At 43.7% G+C, this 19899-nt stretch overlaps 1 protein-coding gene across 2 annotated transcripts in view; it reads right to left on the reverse strand.

The window, feature by feature from the left end:
- GALNT5 (polypeptide N-acetylgalactosaminyltransferase 5) overlaps window positions 1-18885 on the reverse strand; it is a 50079-nt gene extending 31194 nt beyond the window's left edge. Inside the window, exons 1-2 of one of the 2 annotated variants that reach the window (XM_004703807.2) lie at window positions 17465-18885; window positions 1572-1738 (exon numbers count right to left, since the gene is read on the reverse strand). In XM_004703807.2, the coding sequence (XP_004703864.1) occupies window positions 1572-1738; window positions 17465-18885 (1588 nt within the window). Of the gene's footprint in view, window positions 1-1571; window positions 1739-12321; window positions 12437-17464 lie in introns of those variants that run through there. The other variant, XM_045299284.1, reaches the window with a different exon arrangement.
- Window positions 18886-19899: the final 1014 nt, after the last annotated feature.

Genomic DNA, 19899 nt, shown 5'->3' on the forward strand with positions numbered 1-19899 from the left:
TGCCAAGTTGGGCTGAGGAGAACCCACCTTATCTGAGTCAAGACTATCCCTTGAAGTAAAGCCTGTTCAGGCGCAATCCCCACCCCACCCCACTCTACCCCGTGTCGCTTCCAAGACCTAAGCAGGAGGCTCAGAAATGTGCACAAGCAGTGAAATCTGTACTGAAAAAACGAAGAAGGGAAGAAGAAGATCCGTGAAGAGCAATTGCTTCCAGCCCATGCCCCTCTCCACTCCAGGCGTCCGCCTTCATCAAATTGCCTGTCTCTTGCTGGGTGGCTGTAGAAGGATCTACAGCTACAGCTACAGCTAATGGAATATTTGAGAGGTGTTATGGGCCTGTTTATGTGCCACACAATCACTTTTGTGTGACCAGTTAAGCTGCTGACAGCTTTCCCAGGTAGGAACGGCTTCCCAGAGAACTTCGGCTCAGTTTCCTGTCAACTCTGCATGCTTTTTCCAACACAGGGTCCGACAACTGTATACACTTCAGGTCCCACCAAACCTGGATTTGCCTCTCATAACATAGCTTGGTAACTGAATATTATTCTGTTTAAACTTTCCAGGCCACTTAAAAAGGGAAACTCGATTTCCTTCGGCGTCTCAGTGCTCCTTAGCCTGTGTAATCCTGGAAGGAGCTCTGTGGCTCAGGAAACTGGTTCCCATCACTGCCGTCACTTAAGCTTTTCTATTAAGGTGCTCATTTTCTTTTCCTTAGAACTTTTTGTCGGGCGCAGGGAGTTGTGTTTTGGACAGATGTAACATAGGAGGGCATGGCCGCTGTAAGACCACCTACATACACAGTTTATTTGACAGCCTGTGGAGTGACAGTCCTCACTGTAATAAACAAAACTTCATGGAAACACCTTGAACCTTATTGGAACTTTTTCTTTCTGGTCCCAGTGGCAATGTGACTTCTCAGCACTTGATTGAATATGTGATAAGGTCGTCTGTTTCTTTGCTTCTCCTGGGGTATAACTCCAACTCTAGGGATTACTGGTAGAAAAGGCTGATTATTAATTGTGAGACATTTGCCTAGTAGAGTGTACCCAAAGGGATTCGTGAAGATGTATAGGACATTTTGGGGTCTCTGGCACTTCAAAGTGCCTATCTCGAAAGAGTACAGTTAGAAAATCGTGGTGACCTGGAAGAGAAGCCTAGGGCAACGGGTGGAACAACAACCCGGGATGAATGTTAGCGCTGACTTTTACATCCTGTGTACTGTTACCTCATCCCTCCAAGATACCCCAGCCATGGTTTTAACAAGCCTAAACCCAAGTCCACTGCCATCAAGTCAATTCCAATTCCTCGTGACTCCATGTGCAGAAGAGAACTTTCCCACAGTGTCACCAAGCCTATACAATCATGACAGAAACAGACCGCCAACTCTTTCTCCCACAGAACAGCAAGAGGCTTTGAACTGCTGACTTTTGAGTTAGCAGCTGAGTGCTCTAACCCCTGCCCCAGCACCACTCCTTATGCTCCATCCAACAATTGTACTCTTGGCTTCCAAACTGTGATGGCTTCATACCAAATTTGGATTTCTCAGTAGAAAGCGTGGGTAGTCCACTTACCTTTGGTGCTGAAGTCATCCACCAGCAGAATCTCCCGGATGAGATGTGCGGGCGAACGGTTAAGGACACTGTGCACTGACCTCAGGAGAGTGGACCACACTTCGTCCACAAAGCACATGATCACACTGGTGGTTGGAAGGTGATTGTGAACTAGCTGTTCTGCACACCTGGACCAGAACAAAAGTAGAGCCTCAAAAGATGTGCTCACAAGAGCCTTAGGGTGTTTCAGGAAAATCACCCAGTGGAATTGTGTAGATAGATCAGTCAATGATAATTTCCTCGTGTTTTTATCGGTGTGTGGGGGGGAGGTACAAGGAACATAAAAGAGCAGAGAAAGAGCAACCAGTAACAGTTGTGGCCACAATAGGATTAGCGATACTAATGTTGAGAACCACCTGTGGAGACTTCCTTCTGTACTGAAAAGAATGTGGGCTCTTCTGGTGGTTAGACTCCATTTTTAATGCCACCTGCAACAATCCACAGAACGTTATCTAATGATAGCCACTGAATCTCTGTCTGATTCCATTTTCTAATGTCTAAAATGAGGTTATGGTTCTTATTTGATAGAATTTGTTGAAGCTTAGTGATAATACACATATTTGGGGGTCTACCAAAAGGGAGTTTTATTATTATGATTAAATTCTACATCACAAGGCATTATTGTGGTTTATTTAATGCTATAAAGTAGTTCATGATTGCTCTTCCAACTGGTCATTTCTGCGTACCAAAGGGCCTATCAGGATTCTTTCTCCCACTCTGCCTGGGGAGGCATTGGTGCTGCCCTTCACGTCCCTACTTGGATGGGTTTTGCTGAGATTCTCTCTCTGCTACAGAGGATCCTCAGCTGAGAACATTTCCATGGCACAGAAAGGAGAAGAGGTTACAGTGTGTGCTTGCGTTCAGATGGGTTGCCGTTGGTCTTGTGTGTTTGTTTTTTTCCATAGCCTGCATTTCCTACTGCCTCACTGATGGTGCGCCCGCCTCTGACACCCTCCACAAGGCAGAGCCAAGAGGACCTCACAAAGAGGATTTTCCATCATTCTAACACAGCTGTTAGTACGAGCCCCCAATAAAATGATTTTTTAAAAAAGAAAAGACAACAGTCAAAATGACAGTGTTCTAAATAAACAGTATAGGCACTCTAAATTATTTTAATTTAACCTGAGATAGTTAAGGTTTATTGTGCCAGCCTGTCCGATAAACACATGTGGGGTTAATTGAAGGGTGGAGAGATAAATGGCTCAGGGAGCCTCGCCTTTCTAGTTCTCGGGTCTCTTGCTCTCTGATGTTCGGACCAGGGTGCAGCTGCCTTAGCCAGTTCCCTGCTTCACCTGGCAAGGCTCACTTCCTGTGAGACATCCCTGAAGAGAAGCCACATGGACTTACCCTGATGCCGTTCTGGGTGTTGGAGCAGCCACGTGGAGACCCCCACCAGTGCTGAGATGCTTACACACTCACTGATTTGGCTTTCTTCTTGCAGCTGGCATCATGGTGTGTACTTTGTGAGATTAAGGAGGACTTTGTAGATTGGTGTCGGACATATGAGCTAATGTTGGACTTAAGGGTTTGGGAAGCACTGGGTTGGGATGCTTTCTTAATGTACACTTACCCTTTATATACCTAAAACTCCATATATGAGTTTCTATGTATTCGTTTCTCTAGTCTACTCAGACTAACATGTAATGCTACCTACAACCATCTTTTGCTTTGCCAAGAAGAGTAATCAAAATCCTAGAGAAACTAGTTATGAGTCTATTATTAATACATGGCAGGCTTGGCATGTAAACTGTGGTCCATGGTGATTTCACAAAGCATGAATTCCATAAACATAATGGTGGCTCTCAGAGCCAGTGCATCTGACAGATAATATCTATATTTTGCTTATTATAGAAATAGAGTAAATGAGAGGAAAAGCCATCATAAAACCAGAAGTCAAAAATCGAAGTATGGGCCGGTCCGCACCCTTTCTGGAGTCCTCAGGGGAAATCTGTTCCTCACTCTGTGACTATCACATGAATCTCTGCCTCCATCTTCTAATCTCTCCCTCCACACGTGTGCCTGTGTGAAACCTCACTCACCTCCTGAGGCCTTGACCTGTGTTTATGGCCTGTGTGCATAGCTCAGGGGAAAAATGTCTGCAAGATCGCTAGCCTAATCACAGCGTCTACTTTATAAATTAGTGTCCACTTGTAAGGCAATTTTCACATGTTTTGGGGATTAGAAAGGGACTATACCTTTAGGGGTGGATACTTATTCAGCATACCCTACAGGTTTAATAAATAAAAGTAAGAAATTTGCTTTTCTGGAAAGATGACATATATTATTTCCTAGTAGGGGAAGGTATTTTTATTCACTATATTTGAAGTTTCTTTAATGTTTTGAAAATTACGCATTGAAGTCCAAGAACATGTGTTTTCATTATAAATTAATACATTTACATATATACATGCCTATAGCTATACCTCTATAAACAGCCTTTGCCTCCTACTTCTTTCCTCTGTTTCCTTTTATCTTCCTCCTTCCCACTATCATGCTCTCTGTGGTATTTACATAATTTGGTGTCAACTTGAGACCAATAAGAGTGAAGGGAGGAGTTTAGTCTGTCAATCAGGTCACAGCTTGATGACCTCATTTGGAGGCACTAAGGAGATAACTAGCTCACTGGAAGCCAGACCCAGACTCTCTGCTTCATCTTCCTGCTGATAAGACAGCTAAGCTAGAGCCCTGGAGCTGCAGGAGCCACGTGGAGACCCCTGCCAGTGTTGAGATGCTTCCACTGCCACTGGATCCACAAGACTTTCTACCCTCGGGCCTGTGATATTCCTGCATTCAGCATCATTGCATGACTGTGTGAGTCTAAAGAGAATTTATGGACTAGTATTGGTGTAAGGGGTAATTTTGGACTTATGTATTTGATCTGGACTGAGCTGGGATGGGATGTTTTCTTAATGTACAATTACTCTTTGATATAAAGTTCTCTCTCACACACATGAGTGTCTCTGGATTTATTTCCCTAGTCAACCCAGACTAACACACTCACCCTCGGTTCAGCTCTTAGTAATTCCTCCTTGATACATTGCACTTGATCAACCCCCACCAGGCATTATACCCCTTCCTCACCATCAATTTTAGATCTCTTGTTATTCCCTTATCCCTGAGTTTGTTGGCTCCCTGTTCCCCTCCCCGCCTACTCCTCTCTCATGTCCCCTCAGGACTACCCATCCTGTTAGTTTTTCCTCAGGATTGTTTGTCCTGCCTATCTTACATAGATAGACATAGGGCAAAATTAACAACAACAAAAAAAAGATAGTTGAGGTCTGTCTGTTGACCCTTTTGAGGGTTTTCTAACCAGGTCTGATGAGGTTCCAAGCCCTGACCCCAAAATCAGAAGTCTATTTTCAGGATTCCTTGGGACTTTGTTACTTTGCTCCCCTTGCTGCCCTGTTGCACTCTCTTCGCGTTTCACCCCTCTCTGTGTGTGGCAGACCAGGCATACTTTCTGCACAGTGTCTCCAGTGCTGTCCCACGTAGCGCTATGGGTCAGTGAGGGAATGTAGTGTCTTGTGGTATGGGCTGGCCCTACGGTCCTCTCTGTTCACTGGCTCAAGAGCATGTTAACTGAGAATACCAAATTATAATATTGAGGAACACTGATCAAAAGGAATATGGACAAAAAGAAGAAAAGGAATTAATTATTTCCCAGACTTAAATAAAACAATGTACTTCCATACTACTATAGTTGCATCCAACTCTCATATTTGTGGGATAAACATTTGACAGACTATCAAAACTCTCAAATGTCCTTTAAGAAGCAACTCCTAACCCTACATCTCAGCATCTCTGGTGGTAAATCTCAAACACTAGAAGTGAAAAGGTTAGAGCTTCCTAAGGACTGAAGGGGTAGTACGAAATCTCTGCCTAGCTTACTGTAGAGCTGCAATCATTTAGTACAATTATGGATGATGAACATTGGATGACTATGTATTGAATGAATAGATAAATGAATGGTGAAGGAATGGAGCTTAAAATAAGAGCTCAAATCTTGAGAGAAGAGATATTTTCAGACAGGAAGTTGAAAGGTGGTGGTGTATATAGTTAAGTTTGTGTATATGGGATAAGAATCTGAAAGAGTTTGCAGCTGATGCTGGAGGAAATAGTATTTGTGACAGAAAGGATAGGGGATCGAGGATGGAGAATAATCAGGACAAACAGTAGGAGCAATTGGGGAAAATGCTGCCTGCTATGTGTGAAAGGATTTTTATGGGACATTAAACACTTTCCTTCAGTTGGAGATCCCAAAATATTAGTCAAAGGACAGGTATGTAATTTGCTTCAGTAGTGTCTGACAATCTGAGTGTAGAAGGTGCTATAGTACCTTGTTGACTGAATTCGTCTAAGGCTCATTAGAACAAATGTGGTAGAGAGAGAAGTGACAAAGAACTTCGAGAGTACCTGTGTAAACATGTTCACTGCTCAATCATGGGGGTCTAGGTCAGGAAAGGCAAAGTAGGGCTCAGAGGTGGTCAATAGTCTGAGGGAAAGGAACGGCTAGAAGGTATCATTGACTTCTGACAGTGCTTCAGATTTCATAATGTAAATGAATGGGAAACACTCAATTCACCCTTAGACATGGCCACAACATTTGGTCCTGAGAAAAGCAAAGCAAACACAATCAATTCTTGAAAAAGCACCAGCTGCACCAATTCTATGTGAGCATCTAACCATCGAGCCTACCTGTGAAATCCTGAGTGTTACTTTATGGTTAACATTCGTCACTATTTTTAAGAAACTTCCAGTGATTGATAGATAAAAATACATAGGGAAGAGCTAACCAATCAGATGCATTCAAATGATTTTCCTCTACACTAGAGCAATCGGAGAGAAAGACATGGCTAATAAGTATTGTAGCCCAAGCCTGAAATTTGAGATGGGAGAAGCTGGCAGCAAAAGGGCAACAATGTGAGAGATTTGGGGAAGGCAACTCTGGCGATCACATTTCTAGCTGACCCCCCCAAGATGTCATGGTACCTTCATCCGACCATTAAAACCTCAATGCGTAGGTAATGCAGGTCTCCATTAGAAGCAATGTTCCAGGTATTAAATTGTACCTTTGTCAATGGTTTACGAACATACTTAGGTGGGTTTCAGAAATCGTCTTGAAGATGACAACGTGGAAGAGTACATTGCCCAGATTTTACCTGTGCCTGGCAACAGAGGCGGTGTTAAAGGACAGGGAGGAGAGGTACAGAAGGAGAGGTCGCAAATGTCCCATGAAGGTTTTAGAACTGCTTTCTTTGGGTCATGATGTTAGGCCCCCTCTAACAGTGAAATGCTCCCAATCTCCTGTATTGTGTTTGCAGGCATCTAGAAAAAAATGGCATGCTTTGTTAATTCAAAAGCACCATGGGTCAGATTAAAAGGGTTTTAACATCATCAAATTTTCCATCATTCTGATATTTTTAGAATCATCTCCTTTCCACAGTTTGTAAAAACTGTTTCAAGTTATTCTATATTAACCCAACTATCATCCTTTATTTACCCCCTCCCCCAATTTTGCAATTGGAAATGTTGGTTTCTGCTACATTGAAGTGAAAAGTCCTAGCTCAAGTACAGTCTCATCCAAGCACAAGCTATTTTGGGGTTTGTAACTTTTTTGAGGTTATAAAATCAGATTTTGATTCTATAAGCCCATTCATTACAGAAATACGGTATTTAAATATAGACGTTCCCTCTCATACTTAGAAATTCACCCTTTCCCTATTTTGTTTGTTTGTTTGGGGGAAGTGTACAAATAACAAGTCCAAGGACGTTAAACAGATGAGGGCTCTCATGCGGAGCTTTCCATGTACTCTAGCATAGCTGCTGAACTACTGTGGCAAGATGGAAAGACTCTGAATTTAGGAGTCAATTTGAAAAAAGAAGACTAAGGATTATATTTTGAATCCTTTCAGCCATGTGACCATGGCCAGTGACTCAACCTTCTCCAGCGCCTTGGTTTCTTCCTTTTCAGATGAAGATGGCAATGCTTTCAATACAGAAAGAGTGCACAGATTTGATGGATGGATATCAAAGAACTTTGGAAGCTTCCCGGTGAAGAACACGTGTGCAGACCTATTCTTACCCACAATGTTAATACCCATATTGTGACTGGGCGCACTGCCCTTTCCCACGGCACTTCTTTGATCTGAATCTGCCCAGGGCTTGTCACTTATCGACTCTGAAGCTGACGTGTTTCAGTCAGTAACTGGTTTGAATGTGGCCTATCAAATACAGAATGCTTCAAATCAGAAGATTGAGGGAATGATAACATTCTCTCATTTCTATGAATTTTTCATTGTATTCCAGTACAGTCAAAATGTGCTATGTGGGTCAGGTCTCAGTCTTCACAGGTTTAAACAGAAGGTCGAGGAGAATATTTCTCAACTTCTATTTGCAATTCAACTACCACCGGGTGTAATCCTTCAGGGGCCGCCATGCCCAAAGCTCTGCTATCTTCAGGAGCATCGGGAAGAGACTGGAGCATTTAGCAAAAAGCCCTGCCTTGGATTATACTCTTTTTTTTTTTCTTAGACCTTAGAATTATTGGACCTTTCATTTGCTTTCACTGATAAGAATGTATCGTTATATAATTTTTTAAAGTTTGTATTTATATATATATATATATTTTTTTTTACTTTTTATGCTTTGTTTTGTGTAGGAGAGATTACCCCTGGAATTTAGTGAGACTTACCTAGCACCTGATGTAGCATCATTTCAATCACACCAGCCCCCTCTCTTCCAAGGGTGTTGGCCACCTGAAGCTATGGCTTTTGCGGTCCTGTATATCCTTCAAAGCTGCTGGATATATAAACCACCTGCTTAGAGCTATAAACCACCCTCATCAACTTCCATACTTTTACAATTGCCTAGTTTGAGTAGGCAGCTGTCAGAGTGAAGTTGATGGGAGAGGGAGAAAAGCCGGCGGTGGTTGGATGTAAAGAAAGAGTATGAGGAGGAAATTAGGAGACTGTGAGAGCAGTTCTGTTTTTCCTGTTGTGCATGGCCATGGCCATGTCCTTTCCAGCCTTAGGCCTTCTCTGTGCTATTGAATGAGAGAGTTTTTGAGGTCCCATCTTGACTTAATATTCCAGAATTCTCTCTGCAAATTGTAGGCGCCTTCCCTCTTAAGGTCATGCTGTTGCTCCTGCTGGGACCACACCCATAGGTTTCCGACTCTCACCAACTCTCGATGGCAGAGTAGAATTGTCCCATAAGATTGTCTAGTCAGGAATCTTTGGGAAAGCAAATTGCCAATCTTCCCCCGTGGAACTGCAAAGTGGATTTGAAGGATCAGACTTTTCTGCCCACCTTTCTGTTAGCAGCAGAATGCTTAACTACTACACCACCAAGGATGCTTTTCTGGATGATGAGAGCTGAGAGAAAGAGGCAAATTAATTTAACTCAGGTCTTCACATGGAAAGTAAGAATTTCCCCCAAAGAACGACACACACACACACACACACACTCTACATGAATACACACATGCACATACTGACACTGAAACATTGCTCCTCCCACTTTAGGGGCATCTCAGCAAGCCTGTCTGATTTATGTGGGCAAAGAGAAAATATGCAGTGGAATGAAACCATATAGTTGTGGGACTAACTGGAATGTCAGCTTCCTCTCTAAGCTTCAACTTTTTCTTGCATAAAGCTAGAGAAGGATAGCGTTTACCTTGACGAGGTGCATTGAAAAGGCAAGTGCTGCAGGGCTTTGTGAAAACATGTGTCATTTAACTTCTTCGCACACGTGTCTGTAAGTCAATGTTGTAAATCAGGCCAATCGAGAAAGCACTTTAGTTTGGAATAATATAACTATTTCCGATGGAGACATTTCATTCTGAAAGCAAACAACAAAACTGACTTTCTAAGAATTGTTCTTTTCCCTGAATTTTCTGTACTTTCACCAAAAAAAAAAAAAAATCGTTCCACTCTTGAAGCTCTGTTTTGTCTGGGTCACTCAGAATAACCTAACAGAAAGTTATTTTCTGGAATGAGAGGATATTATTGTAACAATTTAGTTAAATTAAGCAGAAGGTTAAACTGAGCCTTGAATTAGAGGTGTGAAAAAGCAGTGTGAAAAGATTCTGATACTTACATTTACTAATTGTGCTCTCCTAGAAATCTTCCCAAACCCTTGGTAGGGTTTAGGAGGCAAAGCCATTGATTTGCTGTGACATTTTCTGGGGTTTACATTAATTAGGAACTGTTTGACAGTTTCCCGCTAATTCAAAAGCAGAAATGTGTTTTGCATTTGTCTCCGCTGATCCTCTTCTTCTCTCTTGTTCTATAGTTAGGGGAGAGTGTGAAAACCAAGAGTAGCTAAAGGCAATGGCCTTGTCTCTTGGCCACATTTAACCTTTGTTATATTATGATTGCCCCTGGGTGGGAAACATGATTAACTACTTGGCTACCCACTGAGAGGTGAACATGTTCAATTGACCCAGTGGTGCCTCGGAGGAATGGACCACTGGTCTACTTCTGAGAAACCAGCCATTGAAAACTTTATGGAGCTCACTTCGATAATCTCACACGTTCGTGGGTCCTTGTCCGTTGGACCACTTCTGTGTTTTTTTGTTTGTAATCTAGCTCCAACCCACATTCATTGCCATTGAGTTGATGCTGACTCAGCGAACCTATAGGGCAGAGCAGAGCTGTGCCTGTGGGCGTCAGAGACAGGAACTCCCTGTGGGAACAGATGGTCTCATGTCTCAACTGTGCTGGTGGTTTTGAACTGCTTGACTTTGAGGTTAGCAGCTCAGCTCATGACCCACCATGCCACCAAGGCTGAGTTCTAAACTATTTCCATTTCCTACTTTCTTGCATGGCTTACCAGACTTTGCAGTGAAATAACACACCATGCCCCAACACAGACACAAATTACTCAAAAGGCACCATTGCATCGCTTTCACTCACTGGGATGAAAGGAGAAAACAATCCTCTTAAATCCATCACAACAGTCCTCCCACCACCCTCCTCACCCAAGTGATTTGTCAGGGAGATTTCCCAATTTTAGAGAACATCTTCCAACCACTCATTAATTATGATAAATGTAATCTCGTCAATGAAATGATCTATGCCATGTTTTAAAAACAAATCAAAGCCCTCTGAATTCATTTAACTTTGAAAACGTTTCTCTCCTTCCCAGCTTGGTAAACTTGTAGAGACGTGAAGTTACAGAGAATAAATAGTTTATTTTTTCTCACCTAGCTTCTCTGCCTGCAGTCATTCACAACACACACTGTGTGTTCGCATTTTTGTTTTTGTTTTTGCTCAGCTAGGATTGGAAGGGCAGCTTCGGGATGCAAATTAAGGTTCCAGGGAGTTTTTTTCTTTCTCCTTAGTAATTTAGACTGGTTTGTGGCAAATACATGGTTCTATCTTTTGCTTTCCTCTGTGCCAAAAGAACACTCTCTTTAGCTGTGTAGGAATCAAACATTTGGTCAACCTTCCAGGCTCTGGGCTAAGAAAATAAAGACCAATTTTAATTGCTCCACTAGGGAGCTTGCCAGCATTCTATAGGGAAAGCAAAGTATACAATCAAGCAATGGGGCCAGGTCACGAGGATATGGGAGTGGTAGAAAAGCAGGCCATCCTTCCTTTTGTACTTTATAGACTAAATTTGGGCAGCACAAGCTTCTTTGAGTCATTTCTCTCAAAATGCAGCTCTGGGAAGCACCCTCTTAAAATAAGGTCAGTTTTGGAGTACCATCTGCACTACAGTTTCAGACAAAGCAGCCGGACTGCTCCGAGGAGAACCGCCCAGCATTTTCAGTGGACTAGACACGTTTCAGCAAAACCTGTGTTTATGGGTAATCATTATTGCTAAGCAAATATAGAACTCTATATAGGAGCAAATATAGAACTCTATAATGACCATTGAGAAAGTATTGTAAGTATATTTTTAACTGTAGGCAAACACTGAAGTTATATTTTGCTTACTAACGTATCAGACATATTGTCTCATATTGGACTTATGGATTTGATCTGGACTGGGCTGGGGTGTTTTCTCAATATCCAATCGCTCTTTTATATAAAACTCTTTCTTATACACACATGAGTGTCTATGTATTTGTTTTAGTCCACCCAGACGTACACACCTGTATCTTGATTACAGAGTGCTGTGTTCGATGAGAAGGGAGTAGAACAGAATGCGACAGGCTTTCTCCCCTTAAAAAGCCTATCAATTCCCCAAGAAGACAAAACAAGCTTGTCGAAGAGAAGAGAACACAGCAAGGAGTGTTTGAGTGACGAAGACCACTGTGCACAGTAAGGTCACTAGAATTTGGAGGTTACGGTAAAGTCATGGTTCAGTGAGAGGCAGGGCTGCCGTTGAATTTTGAGCCTGGTCAGATTAGAATGTATGGGGGTGGTGTGGACTATGTAAGGAGAGGGTTATGGAAGTCTATGTGAGGCGACCAGTGAATGAAAGCTACACTAGAGAGTCATGACCAATTATGCAGAAAAGGGTAATGAGACTTTCCTAAGCAGAGGGCCTGTGTTGCCAGAACGTGACAGACAGAGTACAATGATTGCATTTCAAGGAGCCAAAGCCTGAGTGGCACTAAAGAGGGGATAGTGTGGGTGATGCTTGTCAGGATTTCTCATCATGGAATTGAATTGTGGAGATGCCACAGGTTGGCATGTCACCATCTCAGAGGTGTTTCATTACATGGCGTATAGGAGATTACCCTTCACCTGAGACAACTCACATGGAATTAAAGTCAAGTTCAAAAGGCAAGTATTGCATCCAATCACAGTAGATAGTTACTGAAGATGTCAACTGGAGAAGCATTATACAGAATGGTGAGAGGGTATAACAGAATTCTTTGCATTTCCCTTGCAACTTTTCTGTAAATCTCAAGCAGCTTTAAAATATGAAGTACATCTAAAAAACAAAAGAAACGGTGGTAGTTACAGAATCTGTTGTCTAGCCAGACTAACACAGAAACAAAACAAAACAAACCTCAGAAGGAAACAGCCACCCCAACACACCCACAGGAGCCCAGATCTACTGCCTGACAGCCCACCTGAAAGCAGGGACTGCCGGAGTCACAGCAAACGGATCCGATTGATTCCATCCTTTTCTTTTGCTCACAGTGAACTTTAAAAAGGAAAGAAGACAGACCAGTAGAGAGAGATGCCAGGAGCTTCTGTAAAACATGTAAAAATAGACTGGGGAAGTACCTTCTCTGAATGTGTATGCTCACTTGTGCACAATGACATTTCTCTACAGGGTCTGAATGCTTCTACAGAAGTCACCGTATAAATCACAGTGCCCCTTCCTACCACCCTCAAGAGAAATGTGACTAACCCTGGCTATGTCCTCAAGGACATGCCAAAGAACGTGTGGAAACGTTACTTAAGGAATGTTTAATTCCACAAGTTAATCACCGTTGATGTCTTTTTCCTCCACTTTATTTCCACTACTCACATCGCCCCGCATTTTCATCTAGGCATTTTGGCAGGCTGAAGGGCTTTGATAATGGAGATTATTTAGAACAAGCAGTGAGAGTCTGGACCCCATCTGCATGCGTGTTGGACAGTCCCTGGGTACATTTGCATACAGGACTGACATTGCCAAACCTGGGGACAAGGGACGGCCACTACTATGCCATTTAGACTATTTCAATAGCACAAATGGAATGTCATGAGGTGCTGCTCGACATGGCTGCCGTGTAATGAGAGAGATAGAAGACAGAGGGGAGTGGGAACTTGGGGGCCCCAAACACAGTTTACTATTATCAGGGTAAGAATAGAGGGAAGGCAAACTGTCTCCACAATTAATTCTGAGTTTGAGTATTTTGGAGAATGGTGGGAATACTTGGATAGGTTGGAGGGGAGTGCCCATCCAGAGGAAAGGGAGAGCATGTTTGAACTCGAGAAACAAATTACAGAGCTGCAGTAGGTGAAGGCATTCTGGGAATACAATTTGTCTCTAGTTTAGTTGCTCCAGAGTCGATTCTGACTCTTGGTGGCCACGTGTGCATCACAGTAGGGCTGTACTCCCCAGGGTTTTCAGCGGTTAGTAATTTGGAACTAATTCATCAGGGCTTCTTTCTGAGGCACCAAGGCCAACCTTTTGATTAGCAGCTGAGTTAACGTGAAGGGCATTAAGAGCTTGAACCACCCAGGAACTCCACAGACCCGCTACCTAGTGCCAATATTACCGCAGCATATCAACGACATCTTCCTTGAGGAGATGATCACATGTACCATATATCCTCGCGTGCAAGACGAGTTTTTCAGCACATTCTTAATGCAGTTTTTGTGGTAAAATTAGGTGCCTCGGCTGATATTCGGGTTGGCTTATACTCGAGTATATACAATAGCTAGTTATTAATTTAGTTAAAGAGGGTAAGGGAATTTAAATGAATATAACAGCAAAGACATAGGTTTATTCTTTGGTTTATTATCACTTTCTTAATCTGTGTTCAATGCGCACTTGTGATATTCCATTGACTGTGCTGATCAATCTCTAACAGTGGGTTTGGGGGAAATCCAAAGGGCAGTTAGGGAGCTATTTCCCTGAGCTCTTAAAATTTAAAGGTTGAAGGGAGCTGCTGGTATAGATAATTTTAAGACCAGCTCTCCTGGGTTCTTATAGATCTCTGTGTCTGTACCTCTCTCTCTCTCCTTCTCCCTCTCTCTCACACACACCTTCTCTTACTATATGCTAAAACTCCTTTATGCTGATTTGTAACATCTATAACTTTTAAAAATCTGGCTGTACGTATTCTTATAAGCCACCTCTGATATTTTTGAGCAAGACAAAACATAAATAAACTCTAAGCTAAAATAGCTACTCTCCATTCCTGCCAGCTTGATGAATCAAATGCTTTTCATTTGTATTCTCTTCCAACCTTATCCATATAGATACATAATTTTTACATATTAAGAGTGTGAAAGTATATATACAGAAAGAAAATGATTTTTCCTCTTTCTAAAAAGAGTGGCCTTCAGACATAGACTATCTAGTGATTAAACTGTGCGCTCAAGCCTACAGGGGAAATGGAGCATCAGGAAGGAGGCTCCCCCATGCCTGTATTAAGCCAAGGTGGGTTGTGTGATCAGAGGGAGGCGTCCTGTTTGGCCACAAGCTCTGAGTCAATCTCCCAAGCACATGTGTACATTTCTCCAAAGGTCCTGACAGCCTCCATCAGAAGACAGAGCCCCAATGTAACTTCCCTGTGCCGTAACTTCTAATACTCCATAAGTCAGGAACAAATGCTGGGAACCACCCTTCCTTCTACCAATCACATGAACGTTAGCACCAAACTTGCTTTTGGACTTTCCCCAATTTCCCTTTTCCTGGTTGGGAACTATAGCCGATTCTGTTCAGCATCTGAATCTTTTTTGTGTGTGTGAGAGAGTGAGTGAGAGTGAGGGAGTGAGAGTGAGAGTGAGAGTGAGTAAGAGTGAGGGAGTGAGAGTGAGAGTGAGTGAGTGAGTGAGTAAGTGAGAGTCCAGCATCTGAATCTTTCTCCTGACTTCCTAAGAGCATGCGTGCTCAATAAAGGGTAGTTAGAACTTGAACAGGTGATCTTGTGAGACACATCACTTCAACTCACAGGTGTCCCAAATAGTTGTTTGGATTCCCTTTTGGCAGGAATCAGCAAGGGATGGAAAGAAGAAACTACAGCGTAATTTTTTAACATGGGTTTGAATTGGTTCTCTGCAATCACTGGCGCAATGGCCATAGGGCACTTTAAGTTCCCAGGATCTCAGTTTCCTTTTCTTTATTTTGGGTAGGCTTTTGTATTCTCCTGAAGGATGTATCACCAGGGTGAGTTGTATGAATGGCTCACTACAGTGATTGGTCCAAATAGGCCATTAGTACGTGGCTGAGAGCCATGTACTAAAGGCTAAAGGAGCCCTGGTGCTGCCATGGGCTACTCACTACAAGGGTTGCAGTTTGAAAGTGCCAGGTGCTTCCTGGGAGAAAAATGCCACTTTCTGCTCTTAAAGTGTTTCTTTAGTACTTTCTCTGAACACTTTTAATACTTTTAACACCTTCTAGTAATAAAGAGTTACAGTCTCGGAAACCCGCCAGGGTATTTCTACCCTGTCCTTTAGGGTGTCAGTGAGCAAAAATTGGCTTGACTGAGTTGAGGAAAGCTGAAAATCACTTCATTTTACCTGCATCTGCAAATTCTCCTCTAATTAATAAAGAGAAGCGAGGGGGGGGGGGGATTGAAAAGGTTTATCTGTATCTGCCTTCTTCCTAACAACACTGACTGAAATACAACAATGAAGAGTTTTCACCAGAAGCTATGTGAAGCATTGAATTGTCCGTCTAAAATATGTACTGAAACCTCCCCTGTACCTCGATAGTCACTCTGTTGAGAAATAGGGTTTCTTTAGGGATGTTAATGTGACAAAGCAAGAGAAGGGTGGGTTCTAAATCACATCAGTTTTGAGCTATAACACAGAACAGACCAGCCACAGAGATGCCTACAAGGGAAGACAGATGCTATTGATTATTCTCCGACCAGCAAAATAAGTCTAAAATTTTTTGGCATACTGGAATGTAGGGGCACTACACAGGAGGATTCAGTACTCCGACAACCTGGATTGAGACTTTTAACATCCATAACTGTGAGAAAATAGTTTCCTTTATCCAAAATCCCCATTTGAGGAATTTATGTTATAGCAGCACTAGGTAACTAAGAGCACAAAAGACCACTGGTTTCATGACCTTGATGTTAAGTTTGAATCATGTCATTCCCAAATGTTGACTTCCAGGCCCACATTATTTTGGAGAAAAAGGCACAGAGGGGGTTGTATTCTCAATTAATGAATAAAGGAAGTATAGCTACAAAGTGCTCTCAAAAGGATAAGGACCCCAAATAGATCAGCATCAGATAAAGTATTTGGGATTTGATGCAGCTTTTTTTTTAGGAAAACTAGGTGGATTCTTTGAATTACAGGTTCACAAAGCCCTTTGAGTCACTGCACAACCGTGGGAAAGTGATGTAACTTTTGAATACTCTCACGTGTTAATTTGAACCCATTTCCTCTGCCTCTTTCCCAGGACTCATCTAAGGTCATCTAATGTGTGTGCAGTCAAAATGTGAATGGTAAGATGCTGCAAAATGAAGGGAAGATTACTGTGCTGACGTGGGTCATTTCTACCTACTGACTGATTCTTTCCAACATTATGTTTCCTGTATAAACTGAACACCTCAAATGTCTGCTCTTCCTGTTGACAGAGGAAACGCAAGTGTAGGGTATAAAAGTCACCTCTACACATTATCCTGCGGACAACTACTCGTGACTAAGCTGAATGAATCCTCCTGCTTAAGATAAGACTCCAACCAGGTCTGGAAGGTCTTTCATTCATGTTCCTTTCCAAAACAGGTGCCTTACCAACATCCTAGTAAGAATGATTGATTTCAAAATTACAGTTCCTTCTCACTGCCATGCTACAGTGGAATACTCTGCACATGGTGAGCCCTTGAGCGAGAATGGACTTCACAACAACTAACAACCACCAACAATGCACGTATCCTTTAAACCGTACCCTTCATTTATGCCGAATTATGAATGGAGTTCATTTTATCACCTTAAAACTCCCCCAAACCCACAGCCATCAAGTTCACTTGAAAGGGAAGCCTAGTGGGTATGGTGACATCAGAATTTTTCTCTGTGTGGGTGGTTGTATATCTGGGCAATGTCTAGTGATTAATGTTGCTTCATTCTCTAGGCACCCAAAAAAATCTCACAAACCTTTCTAGAATTAAATAACTACATAAGAACAAAACCAAACCCCAAATTCCCTGCCATCAAATCGATTCCAAGTCCTAAGAGCCAAAGCACTTGGGAGTTGAAGAAAGAAAAGAGAAGTCATCTTACCCAGTGGGCCTTGTGTCCTCAATGGCTCTGTCCACTGGGATCAAATCACTAAGGTAGACATTGAAGTTTCCTTCTTTCCATCGTCGCTCGGCCTCTTTCTCCTTCCCACGGGGAACAATGACAGGGCGTCCAAACTGGCCGGGAGCTTTGGGATCCCTTGGAGAAAGTGTCTCATCAATTCTTAACACCTGGTGCATCCCATGGGGTTCAGGTAAATGGGCTTTTATATGACTTTGATTCTGCACTGCAGGCTGGACTTGGCCTGTTAAGTTAGCTTGTGCCAGTTCTACCTCCTTAGCTAAGGATTGGTCCATTTGAGACAGTCTTAAGAAAGCCACCTCACTTCTATTCCTGGAAATATTTTTCTCTTGATTTGCACCCAACACTTTAGGAAATATAGTTTGGGTTTTAGAATTCATGATCGCTTTGGTATCCACCTTTAACTCCTCTTCCTTGGTTATGATCACAACATGGCTTTCAGAAAAATTGAATTTCTTCCTAAGAGCCACTTTGGCCCTATCAGCCTTTGGCAGGCCTCCCAGCTGTGTCTCATTAATGGATTGCTTCTTTAATCCATTTGGGTTGGCGGTCAACTTAGAAGGGGGAAGATCCTTATTGACTTCGTGCTTTTTTGCGTTCAGTTCTTTGCGCTGAATCTCAGATTTGTTTAAGGCTGGTGTATCCCCGGATTTGGGCCCCACAAGCAGTGTCCTCTCATTGGTGACTGTGTGTGAGTGCTGCTTTGGCTTTTCAATATGAAGATTGGCAGTCACATTTTGGTCCCTTTCCACTGCCTTTTTGGATGGATCACTGCTGAGAGCATGGCTTTCTAAGACCTCCTGGTTTACACCAAGAAGTCCTGTGTGTAGAGACATTTTGACCCACGGAGTTCCTCTTGCTGCTGTGGATGGGTCTTCCTGAGCCCCCTGAGCTGTTGTTTGCTTTGGTCTCACTCGGTGAGAGGAGGTTTCGTGTTTGGTCCCTTGCTCCTCTGTCTTTTGCTTGGCATGCGTTATTGGGAGGGGCTGTAGGTGCACGGAGTGCCACAAAGGTGCAACCTTGTCCCTCCCTGGGACGTCCTGCACTTTTCTTTCTCTTTGAGTTGGGTCCAAATCTTCCCCCGCGTAGTGCACACTCTTCTTCGTCTTTCTAAAGTTCTCTTTGCCCCACATCCCTTTCCTATTTCTCCTCAGGCCGAGGTGCATCTCTCTCAGGCCGCTGTCAAACAGGTTCACTTGGTCCGGCTGCACTCGGAATCCGATCTGCTCCCTCCGGGCGTCCTCCTGGCGGACACGAGTGTTGATCTCGCTGAATGAGAGGCGGAGAGCTGCCATGTCAAAGAGCAGCCAGATGACAGAAGCGGCGAATATAAACGCCAGGACTCGCCCGCTTCCTCGGAAAAACTTTCGGATCTTGTTCATGGTACAAAGGCGTCTCTTGCAGCCTGCCCGCCCTTGGAGCCTGCTTACCTTGGGTGGAGGGGCGTAAAAGCGGCAGCCGCAGCAGCAATAGCAGTACCAGCAGCAGCCCCCCGCCCCCCTGAACACAGCAGGAAACGGCCGTCCACCGGGAGCTCTCAGCCCCGACTGCTTGTCACTCTCTGCCTGCGTGGCATTTCCAGGCAGAGCATCCGTGCCTGCGCCGCTGGTCCGGGCTGAACCTCGGCCAACACAGGCCTTGGGTCACTCTGGGAGCAGCCGATTCCCGCCTCCAGATAGTTCCCCTACCCCTCTCTCGCCTCCTGGAGCCCAAGCCCACCTTACTTTAAGTGCAGGGAAGGTGGGGGCGCGGGCAGCGCGTCTCTCCTCCCAGTGCTGGGCTCCAAGCTGTATGTAACTCAACACCACGTCTGGTAAGGAAAACATCTCAAGCCATTCCCAGAAAACTTCCTCCGGCTCTCACCTTCAGTGGGCTGTAAGCGCAATTACACACAGAGGGAACTCAGAGGGCACATGTTCCTGGTTGGTAACCCCACCTAACCCACGCCTGCGCTTTAACCCTGTTTTACCCAGGTGGCTCCAGGGACCGGCCTGGGCAATGAATCACCGCACCTGGTGTGTGAGTTTTACTGGGAACCGCTGGACGGAACCCACAGCCAATCGCCGTAGTGCTGACTCACAGCCACCCGGCAGGACAGGGTAGGATGTCCCCTTTCCGTTTCTGAAGCTGTACATCTTCGCAGGAGCAGAGAGCCGCGCCTTTCTCTCAGGGAAGGGCTGCTGGGGTCCACCTGCTGACCTCAGGGCTCCTAACGTCAAGAGGGGGCCTAGCACATTCTCATGGGCCGTGGTGGACATTTTCCTAATGTCAAAATCTTTTCTTGGCCAGGGCGGTGGAGGGACGACCCACTGCCATCAAGTTGGCTCGTACTCAGAGTGAGTGTTCAGAAGATAATACAATTGCCCCTTTGGGTTTCCGAAAGAAACTGTGAATCT

The sequence above is a fragment of the Echinops telfairi genome, unplaced genomic scaffold (assembly GCF_000313985.2).
Source record: "Echinops telfairi isolate 266 unplaced genomic scaffold, ASM31398v2 ScPeMD7_4;HRSCAF=17, whole genome shotgun sequence".
Lineage (NCBI taxonomy): Eukaryota > Metazoa > Chordata > Mammalia > Afrosoricida > Tenrecidae > Echinops > Echinops telfairi.